Genomic DNA, 11,337 nt, shown 5'->3' with positions numbered 1-11,337 from the left:
GTATAACATAGTCTATACGCTCAGAGGGAAGAGCAGTCCAGGAGGTATAACGTAGGCTATACGCTCAGAGGGAAGAGCAGTCCAGGAGGTATAACGTAGGCTATACCCTCAGAGGGAAGAGCAGTCCAGGAGGGACCACTGAGTACAGGTGGTGAAACAGGCAGGTCATATGTGGATGGGGCTCTGTTCCCTTCCCAATGTTTTTGATTCAGAAGGAAATGGGGCCCTTGAGAGAAGGTTAGGTAAGAGAGCAAGCTATGTGCAGCTAAGCCCCCAGTCTCCTAATCCTGTGTTAGACAGGATCCAGCGGGTGGGCTTCTCGTTCACTCCAGGAGGGAAACTGGTCATATATAACTTATCTGATTCCTCCCTAAAAATAATCCTGACTAGAGTTGTGATTCAAGTTATCCCCAGTCGATAAAAATACCAATCAGAAAACAGTAAATATGCAATGGAAAGTCTTTACCATGCCATCACCAAAAATGTGTTTGGATATGAAAACATTTTTCTTGTTTTGTTTTCGAATTTTTGTTTTCGTTTGTTTGTTTCACAGCACTGGGATCAGATCCAGGGCCTCGCACCTGCCAGGCAAGAGCCTCACCATGAAGGTACCCCACCAATCAGTGCTGGAGAGGCGGCTCAGATGAAGTTACCTCCCCCCCAGACCCGCCATCAGTGCTGGAAAGGCGGTTCAGCGGTTATGGGCACTTGCAGAGGACCTGGGTTTGGTTCCCAGCAGCCACACTGTGGCTCATAAGCATCTGTAACTCCAGTTTGGGAGGCACTGATGCCCTCTTCTCAATCTCTGGGTAATTAAGAGCACTATATATATATATATATATATATATATATATATATATATATATATATATATTCAGAAAAAACACACTAATACATAAGATAAACATTTTTTTTAAAAAACTGACACAAGGAAAATAATTTTTTAAAAAGGCTTTTTTACCCCCACTCATGTTATTTAATAATATTTATTGCTGAGATAAAATACTCATGAGTTGTAAAAGATGTTATAATAAAAAATATATAGCTATCTTTAAAAGTTTCTTAACAATTATTAAAAAGAGTAAAAAGATTCCGATAATATTCAAAATGACGAGGACTGCTGGATTAAGTACACGTTTTTGAAAATGCTTTTAGACATTTTGCTAGCTTTTATAACGATCCTTTAGAAGGTTGCAATAAGCACTAGTTATGTTTGGTAGTTGCTACAGAAATTGAGAGAATGACCTTCTACGGTCGCCCCTCACATCCCGCTTCTCACAGCTTCTGCATTCTGGGTGAGAGGCTTGTCCTGGAACAGCAGATTTCCCTTAGCAGTTGGTGCGGTGCGTTCCTAGGTGAGCTCTCCAGACCCATCTTACCCCCTGCGACTGCCCGTCAGTGACCACTGTCGTTTTCAGGAACTCACAGGAGTCCCTCAGCATTGTCTTAGAGGCTCGTGTTTACACATACTTACCACAAATCCCTTCAACTAGCTAAACTTCACAACTAATGCATTAGAAACTCTTAAGTATCGACGATGCCAAATGAAGAGGCTAGCAAGTGGTCTTGAGCAAGCGCAATGCAGAATCGCGAGGGCGTTCCACATTCTTCCACTCTCAGAGGGACAGCACACCCCTGAGTCTATGGGCATAAAACCCTGCTCCTTAAAAGCTCTTGGGGGTGGGGAGTGGCGGGGGCTGGTCAATAACAATGGATCCACTACGGCTCCTTCACTTCCCACAAGTGCTCAGAATGAACTGTGTATCCTTCTTGTGTTATTTTCCATGCCAGAGAAACACTGAAGAAGGAAAGGCTAACTCGGGACCCAGTGGGGAAAGAGAAGTGTGTGGCTGAGGTCAGGCTGTCGAGGCCGCTCTCCCACGCCCTCTTTCTGTTAGGCCAACCCCGTTAGTCCATGCTAGGGGGAGAGGGACGTTACCTCCGATCTACCGATCCGATCTATGTTGGAAATGTCGTATATATCCGCCACCGCCGCAGTGTCCACACCGCCGGTGCCGCGCTTCTGGAGCCTCAGGTTCTCCAAGATCTTAGAAAAGCGTGGGTCCTAGGGGAAGGGACGTTGTTGCAGCCGTGGGCAAAGACGTAATACGGGGTAGGAGCTCTTAAATATTTACAACATACTTGGACACACTGGCTGGAACGCTTAAGCCTTCCAACAACCTAATGAAGCGGGTATTATTTTCAGCCCATCAAAGCCTATTTTCTGGTGCTGGAAAGAAACGTAGCTGACCAGGTACCCTACAAATAACAGAAGCCCTTTTGGATCCCAGCTCGGGGGTGGGGGGAGTCCAAGAGCCGGGAGCTGGCCCGTGTGGCATCTGCTGAGGACGTTCTTGCCACATTATCGTATTACAGGGCATCACACAGTGGGACAGAGCTGGTGTGCTAGCTTAGACCTTTCTTCCTGGACCGCCGCTAACCTCATCACGGAGGTCAGAGCTATGACCTCAGCAATCCCCATTACCTCCTGAGGTTACACATGCCATTGACATGAATTTGGGGACTAAGTCTCTAACATATAAGCTCCTCGGAAACAACTGAAACTATACTAAGCCCTATACTTCAGATGAGCAAACGTCTCCAGAGAAATTAACTTGCCCAAAGTCAGAAAGCTAGAAGTTGGCTGAGCGGCCACTAAATTTGGGGTATTTGGCCCATGTTTATCTTCATATAAATATACACATGTATATTTGCATGTGGGTGCCAACTTTTCTATGTTTGCTACTCACCTGCACACCTGTTTCATTGTTATAATTAAAACCATGAAGTTGAATCACTTTTCTTAGCATCAGAATTTTTAATGACAAAAAATCACATACCTTTATCTTGATAGGCAGCACAGTTTTCTAAGCTTGTTTAAGCTTCCTCGATGTACTTTGCCTGCTGTGGCAGAAATGCCTAGCTCCCAGTCTGGGGCCTTTACCTCTGTCCAGCCATGGAGCTGAAGATGCAGCTGCTTGCTGCTTGAGCTCTTGTCAACAGAATGAGCGGAAGTTGTGTGTGCCACCTCCTTCCTGACACCTCAAACCTCGTCATGGACATGCCTACGTGTGTTCTCCCTACACCTCAAACCTCGTCATGGACATGCCTACATGTGTTCTCCCTACACCTCAAACCTCATCGTGGACATGCCTACATGCTCTCTCCTCTCATGTTCTAGAACACGGAGAATGACCGTGGCTATGCAAATGAGGGAAATGCTCGGAGCGATCCTCCAAACAAGGCCCCCTGCCAGCAGCCTCAGTCACCTGAAAACTTGCGAGAAATAAAAATCCCTGGACCTGGATGGTGCTTGCTGCCAACCCTGATGACCTGACTTTGACCTTCGACCACTATAACCTGGAAGTTCTCCTCTGGCCTCCACTGTGGGCCCACATACTCCCCCACACCGCACAAAACACAAATACACAAATATAAAATGGAAAGAAAGAAAGAAAGAAGAAAGAAAGAAAGAAAGAAAGAAAGAAAGAGAAAAGAAAGAAAATTGCACAAGCATGACCTAGCAATCTGGGTTACCCAAGCCCTCCCTCCAGGTGCTTCTGACGCAGGCTCAGCTGTTAGGACAAGAGGGGAACCCTCGGGAGCAGAGCAGCAGCCCGCACCTACCCTGTTACATGATGAAGACTCAAACGCACTATTCTTGAGTCCCCATCCCCTTTCCCAGGTCCTGAACCTTTTATCCTAACTAATGCAAGTGACCTTAAGCCAGCCCTGTTCCATTGCAAAGGTCAGGGTCAAGGAGTGAACTCTGACACTTCTGAAAAGCTTTCACATCTGCGCTGAGTCTTGAGACCCAGCTTCTGGTCACACGCCCTTACCTTGCTGAGCTTGGGGATCTTAACGTGGACACCAGCTCGCAATCCAGTCCCGAGGTTGGAGGGGCAAGTCAGAATGTAGCCTAGCCGCTCATTCCACATGAACTCCCAGCCTCGTTCTTGGATTAACCGTTCCACCTACAAATGCAACAGCCAGGAACAGATGGCAGCCTTCTTGAATATCTATACCCTCGGGTCATCCCAAACGGCCAGAGAGAGGCCAGCAGAGCACAAGAGAGCAGCTGTAGTGCCTCTGTGTGCTTGGCCCTGAGAGCTCCTTTATAGTGTATTAAAGTGATCCTAGCAAATCGGGTGGCCATGAAAAGCATTAAACATGGTCTCTAGAATATTCTAAGCTCCCAATGAATACCAGTTGATACTCTTTCTCATGCAAAGACTGCAGGAGAACGTAGGAATTCTCAGCAGATAAGTCTGTGAGAATCTGTTCTGTTTTGTCCCATCCAGTCCCACGGTCCTCACCCACCCACTCCCACCCATTTCTACCTCTGTCATTCCACTCACCCACCCTTCCCCATCTATACCACCCCCTCTCCAGGGTTAGAATAGAATGAGAAAATAATGCAAAGAGAAAAGTCCCCACCCTTTGGAAGCACTGCTCTGGAAGATTTGATTCTTAGAGAAAAAAAAGGAGTTCCTCTTTGGAAGTCACCAAAATATCTTTTTTTTTTTTTAATGCAAAATAGCAGCTAAAGAGATGGCTCCCGTCTTGAGAGCACTGGCAGCTCTTCCAGAAGAACCCATATTGGATCCCAACACCCACGTGGCAGTGCACAACCATCTGCTTCTGTAGTCCAGGGGATTTGCCGCCCTCTTCTGGCCACCACGGGAACTGCATGCATGTGGGGCACAGGCAGTGTAGGCAAAATACTCATATGTTCAAAATAATAATAATAATAAATAATAATAATAATAATCAGTATAATTTAAAACCCATGATGTCTGTAAACCCATGATGGACTCTTACTTCCTTTAGTCCACGACAGAACCGCTCAAATACTCGTTTCATATTGCCTCCCTTTTCCATTGAGATTACCCTGGTGTGGTCTTCCTCGTTTATCCAGATGAGAAATGTCTTGTCATAATTATGCCTAACGAAGACAGAAATGTGGTGCTGTTAATTGCGCTTACCGCAACACTTGAAAATTCTCATTCCCTCTGCAGCTTGATTGCTGTATTTCATCTTCCCCGTTCCCTAGATGGCCCTTATCTCTTCACTGTGCCTGAACAAGGACTACAAAATAATGACACCTCCCAGAATGGAGACGGAGACGGAACCCAGCCATTAGCGATGCTGTGCAGGGTTTTACCCCCACAAGAATACAACCTTTCCTCTTGTTCCTCAAACAAGCTCACCTATTTAGCTCCGATGCTAGGACTGTTTTGTCTTTTAAGAGATTCAACCACAAACTTGTGGTTCTTGGAAAAATGGGAGACAAGGGTGGAGGAACTTTACCTACATCCCAAGATTTTACATGCATTTGATACATAAACTCTGGCTGTTTATTCTTTTGTGAGCATTCTTCCTCAGCTCCTTCTGGGGACAGTTGGGACAACAGAGTCAAGGTAGGCTGAGGACTTCTATAAAGGATGTGCATACATTAAATAGCCACTCCTCCTTTTAGGAATGATGTGTCGTATCAATATTATCAATTATCCATATGATAATCAGAATTTTCTATATTAATTTTTCATTTTGTGTTTGTTTGTCCTAAGTTCACAAACATTTTCTCTAATATGAAGTATTTTGAAGTCTTCCCCATGCAGGATTTATGCAAACCAGCTCACATTCCTGTCACTCTTTTAAAAAAATATCACAACACACACACACACACACACACACACACACACACACACAGACGTTTTCAAGTAGATTTGGCTTCCCCATTTAGCTCAAGCCAGACATGCTGTCAACTGCAGTTCACGGCAACCTCGGGTTAGAAGAAGCAGGAGAGCTGAGATTCTCCACACACAGGGTAACTGTGAAAACTACATCCATACCAGATTCCCCTGGCATCAGGCCAGTCACGGGCCATCCCAGCACATGTTAGTAAAGGGGACACTGGCTTATCAAACAGAAAGTGGTCCTGTGGGCCAAAGGGGACAAAGCAGAGAGAAGAATCTGTAAGACTAGGCATGGGCCAGGTGATCAAGTCTCAACAGATAAAGAGGCCTCTTGGGCAGCGTAACTCAGATTCACTGGGAGCTGGAACAGCTTGAGAGATTTTAAAAATAAAAACGCGAATTCCCAGAGCTCACACTGAGGCAAGATCCCAAGCAGATGTGAGGATTCCTTCTAGATTTTCCAAGTGGGAGACCTTGGAGACTAGGGACAGGAAGGGCTGGAGAAGGTTGGAGAAATATCTCCTCAACTATTGCCCAAGAGGAAGCTCACCCATGAACAGGAAGGTAGGGTGGCTGCTTAAGGAAGATGAGGGTTTGCTCTGTAATGGCAGGCAGGTGGACTGCGGAGTCTGCACACAGCAGGAGACAGAGGTGTACCAACTACACAGCTGTTCTCTGTGGCTTGGAAATGGGATGTTTCATGCCATTTCCAGTGTCTGAGATGGCAGAATCTTGTTTCTCCTTTTTGTGGAGTTTAGTTAAATGTCACTTTTGAAAATGCATTCTGTTTTAATTTGTGAGGACATAAAGGGACCCCCTCGGGAGGCTGATTCAAGAGCATTGCTGTGAGTTTGAGGCCAACGTAGGCTACATAGCGAGACCTTCTCTTACAAAACCAAAAAGAGCCTGGTATATTGTCTACTCTAGAGCTAGAGAGATCCCAGGGGTACTGGGAGGCGTCAGGGATGAGTGTCTCCAGGCAGCCTCCACCGGCTCCGTTCCAGTCAGGGGAAGCACCTTCATTTCCTCCTTTGATCTTCTCTGCTTCCAGAGTTTTCTTAGGGTGTGGTAGGCACGAACAGGATTTCCATACCCGACTGTTCTCACTTTCTCGAAGGTGGCAGGAGGCAGATCGCCCACTCACCCCCACCCCCCTTGTGTCCCGTCCACCACTCATACTGAAGTCTCCTCTTTAGACTTGAGCCCTGACTTGACAGGATTTAAAGCTTCAGCTCCTTTCTTACACAGATGCCGTGGAAGTCCCGGGCCAGTTTCAGCCCCGCGGGCCCCGTTCTTATGTGGGTAGAGGCCAAGGCAGAGCTGTGGGCCAGCTTCCCTCCCAGCAGCCCCGGGGAGTTATCAGCTACTCACGTCGATAAGCCTTTGCTGATCCTGCTCTGTCATCTCAGACAGCTTGTAGTAGCGACCAGCCAGGTCCCCCTTGAGGCCCTCCAGGGCAGTGATGGCCACATTCTCCACCTCCCTTCTCTCCGCCCGGGAGCAGGCAGGAGGCAGGCTCAGCCCACGGATGCTGCGACCAGTGCGCACCCGGGAGGACAACACATAGCGCTCATCAAACTGCCCGTGAGTGATCTGCCGGGTGGGGCAGAGTGGAGGGTCACCGTGGCAGCCACGGAGCACAGTCCTCTGACCTGAAGCTTGCCTGGAAAAAACCTTCAGGCACCGCATTGCGCAGAACGTGGTGTGTCTACGCCTGGGTGTGTCTACGCCTGGGTGTGTCTACATCTGGGTGTGTCTACGTCTACAGCTCTGGGGCAGCGACCTTAGTTAACTAAGGTGGTGTCTGGAAAAGATGGTTTTGGTTGGAGCAAAACACTGTAGGAAAGTTTAAAGTTCCCGTCAGTTGATTGTCCCCTAGAAGCCCCTTTAAAGGACCTCTAAACCTCCCCTAGACCTCAAGGATATGGGGACAGTAAGCTATGTAGACCTTTCAGGACTTCTCACCAGGGTAGAGGCTCTCAGGGTCCCTCCTCTGCCTATGGATTCAGGAAGTAACTGCATCATGGGGGGTGGGGCTGGAAATGGAGGCTGGACCCTACCTTGGATGCATCCAGGTCCGTAGGGTGCTTCATCACCCTCGGGTCATAGCCATTGTGCCTGAGCTTGATGACAGGATCAAAAAGCTCAGCAAACACCTGTAGGGGAGAATATCCTTCTGTAACTGGCTCGCCTAGTAGCAAAGGACTTTTGCTTTCACTTGTTCCCTTTCTCCTCGTGGAGCTCTCCGAAAGTCTCCGCGCTACCATGGGGGACATGCGCATAAGAGTGGGCTAGTGGACAAGAATGAAAAGAGCAAGCGGGCCCCAGAGACGAGCATTCAGAGTCACCTCGCTGCTGACAGGGTACGGGGCTGGACTCTACCCTTAACACCCCTGCAAGGTTTCTGCCAAGCTCACTGTTACCACACTGGATGGGAAGACCTGGTGGCTAAGAACCCAAGGGCACCAGTTTGCGGGTGGGAGGCTAAGCAAGTGTTCTGATCAAAGGAGAAGGCCAGGTTCTGAGATTCTAAGCAAAGCACTAAGTCTGGGGAAGCCAACTGTACCGTAAGGCAAAACAAGAGCCCGTCACCCTGTGAGACTGTCAGACCCAAAAGCCAAACAACCAAATGAGCCAAATAGACACGGGTAGCCTTTAGATTAAGTAAGGTCAAGAGAAGTTACATTTAATAACAGAGTTCTCTGCAGACTTGGAAGTTATGGGAAGAGGAAAGAAGGGCTTTGGGATCAAAGAGATAGCTTTAGTCTGTCTCTGTTACAAGCTAACGAGTCACTATTTTGTTTATTTAGGATGACCCTTCTAGTCCATTGATGGCAAGTTTCCTGAGATGCTGCCTTTAGCTCTATGTCAGGAGAGAGAAGAGACAGAGAATGAGGGAGTCAGTCTGCAGGCGTTTGTCACTGTGATGAGGCTGCCCTGCGAGGCACAGGTATGTATGGTCGTGAGCTCTGCTATGAGTAGACACTCTATCTCCACACCAAGTATGAGGCTGGATCCAAGAACCTCGGTGAGCCCAGGAGCTTGTGCTACAGTAATAGGAAGATGAGTCTCAAACTACAGACCACAATCCAGCCCTACCCAACAGATCCAGATACAAACACTTGGATGTCTTTCTGGTGAATACACAGCATTCAATTTTATCTATCTATCTACCTATCTATCTATCTATTTATCTATTTATTGTACCAACATAGCTTTTGACAGGCTCAGAGAACTCTGTCATGCAACCTCCCTTTGAGGAGGGACACTGGCATAGTAACAAAGAAAGTCTTGTCCCTAGCTAGCTATACATCCCAGAATTCCAGAAAGGACTCCCAAGGATTCTGTGAGAGTTCCCTTTATTGGAGTCTTCCTGGAAATGCAAAAAGCTGACTCTAAAGAAAGATAGAGTCCCATGACCGTGCACCTCAACCACACTCAGGGTAGCCCCATGACAGTGCACCTCAACCACACTCAGGGTAGCCCTACCCCTGGAACCAGCCGCCCTCTGTTTTACCTCGTATGACTCCTCGTCACCAGCCACCATGCCCACAGTCTTTATGAAGGGGTGGCCGGGGTTGTCCACTCCGGTTTGGATGCACTGGTCCAGGGTGTAGCCATTGGGAGTCATCTTGTTTCGGAGTTTGGCATAGATGGTGGGAGTGAGGCACTCGGCCATGCAATTGTTATGTTTCCTCAGGTCAGGGTAGTCTGCACTGTGGGAGGAGACAGGCTGTGGACCAGTAGCCCCCAGGTAAGGGCTATCAGAGATTCAGTTTCCCTGAGACCCTCAACCAGGCTCTCTTGGCCTAGTGGGCACAGGGGGCATTGGATAGAGATGCCTACAAGGCCTGACTTGAGTAAGACAGACTTAAGATAAACACCAGAGCCAGTGGCCGCTAGAGAGAGGACATGGCCCCACCTACCAGGAAACCCATGATACTATAGAAACAACAGAGGGAAAGAGGGAAAAAAGTCAGAAAATGAGTTGAAATCATTTACAGATTTCTCTTCCACTCAGAAGTGTTGGTAAGATTCGACGAATTTGTTCTCATGGGTCTGTGGTGGGGAGAGAGACAGAGATGGAACTATCTGGAATGTTGTTTACTTCTCTGTCCTTTGCCTACAGGACAAGCTTCATGACAAGAGAGCCCTGTCCTGTCTCCAGAACAGTGACCAGCCATGGGCACAAGCCTTTGGCAAATATTTGTTGGGATATTCCAACACGCAGAAGAACACCGCATCGGACGCTGTCTTACTCTGGCTATTTGTTGTCTGAAGAATGTGAGGAGCACCACAGACTTAAACACAGGTGCTTTCCCCTCAGTGGCTCCTGGGCTTCATACTTGCTCCGTTTCCCTCAGAGATGCCCAGGCTACCAGAGAGCAAATGTCTCCTGGAGAATCTTAGTTGTTTTTTCTTCTACTCCTACCTATGTGGGAATCCCAGGAAATAATCACACAGTTCAAACTACTCAGGGCACTGGTGTGTTGGATACAGTGAGGTTCTGGGGCAGCAGAATATGACCTCATCTTCTGCGCAACATGCCTCCACCTCCCCTCTGCGATATACTTTAATGGTCACGCTTAAGGTCAATACCATGGTGGAGCAGTGAGGGAGGTCTGCTACCAAGGGGCTTGGGTTTGCATTTGGTTGCACTAAACACATGACTTTGGATAAAGTCACTCCATCACCAAAGGATGTTAAAATGAATCCTTTCCCATGTGAAAAACCCTAACATACATCATAACGTAAATGCTCGTTCCGTGAATGTGAACTATCATTGTTGTTACTGTTTAACTGGATGGCAAGCTTTGGGCAAGAATGAGGATTTATTTCCTTATATTTGTCACAGGTCATTAGGCTTAACAAGCTTCAAAAATGATTAAGTTTGGCTTGGCCATTTGGAAAGACAAAAAGAAGAATTCTCAGGGACTGGAGAGATAGCTCAGTGGTATAGAGCACTGTCTGTTAGCTCAGTGGTTTGGAGCACTGTCTGCTCTTCCAGAGGACCCAAGTTCAGGTCCCAGCACCCACGTGGTGGCTCACAACTGTCTATGATTCCAGTTCTAGGTGCTCTGACACCCTCTTCTGGTCTCTGCAGGTACTACATGTACACATCCAAACAAATGAGATAGAATTAAATAGATAAACAAACAAACAAAAAGGAGGCCTCTCAATGACTATTTCCAGCAGGAGAGAAGCGTCTGGTTGACACTCAGAGTTATTAAAAGCCGGGAGGACTCACCTTGCGGGAAAGAGCTTGTGCTGTTCCCGGGCATCAGCAGACACCTTCTGCCTGTTGAGCAGGTAGCCAGTGGTCAGGGCACTGGTTCCCAGGGTAGTAAAGAGCAGGGATGCATTGCGGCCAGTTAGCAACTTAGAGAAGGCACTGGCCATCCTTCTTCTTGGTAGAGTGTCTGGAAGCAAAGAAGGTGTATCAGTCAGCATCGTAAGAAAGCCCTGAACCGCTGGATGAGAGCAACAGGCGAGAAAAAAATCAGCAGGGACCATGGCCCTTTTGTTTGCTTTGTTTATTTTTCTTCCTTTTATTCTTTTTTTTGCATTATTTGGGAAAATTAGTGGTTTTCATATTTTGTGGGTCCGCAAATAATTTTCTCCAGTAATTACAGAGAAA

At 47.4% G+C, this 11,337-nt stretch overlaps 1 protein-coding gene across 1 annotated transcript in view; it reads right to left on the bottom strand.

Moving 5' to 3' along the window:
• Positions 1-11,099, bottom strand: part of Ckmt2 (creatine kinase, mitochondrial 2) — a 12,992-nt gene extending 1,893 nt beyond the window's left edge. The window contains exons 1-8 of the mRNA XM_026783811.1: positions 10,948-11,099; positions 9,217-9,415; positions 7,760-7,855; positions 7,071-7,292; positions 5,856-5,941; positions 4,822-4,945; positions 3,840-3,974; positions 1,940-2,065 (exon numbers count right to left, since the gene is read on the bottom strand). Coding sequence (XP_026639612.1) covers positions 1,940-2,065; positions 3,840-3,974; positions 4,822-4,945; positions 5,856-5,941; positions 7,071-7,292; positions 7,760-7,855; positions 9,217-9,415; positions 10,948-11,099 — 1,140 coding nt within the window. The remainder of the gene's footprint in view (positions 1-1,939; positions 2,066-3,839; positions 3,975-4,821; positions 4,946-5,855; positions 5,942-7,070; positions 7,293-7,759; positions 7,856-9,216; positions 9,416-10,947) is intronic.
• Between the last annotated feature and the right edge of the window lie 238 nt (positions 11,100-11,337).

The sequence above is a fragment of the Microtus ochrogaster genome, chromosome 19, assembly GCF_000317375.1.
Source record: "Microtus ochrogaster isolate Prairie Vole_2 chromosome 19, MicOch1.0, whole genome shotgun sequence".
NCBI lineage: Eukaryota > Metazoa > Chordata > Mammalia > Rodentia > Cricetidae > Microtus > Microtus ochrogaster.
The sequence above is the reverse complement of the archived record's forward strand: the minus strand, read 5'-3'. Positions and strand labels throughout refer to the sequence as shown.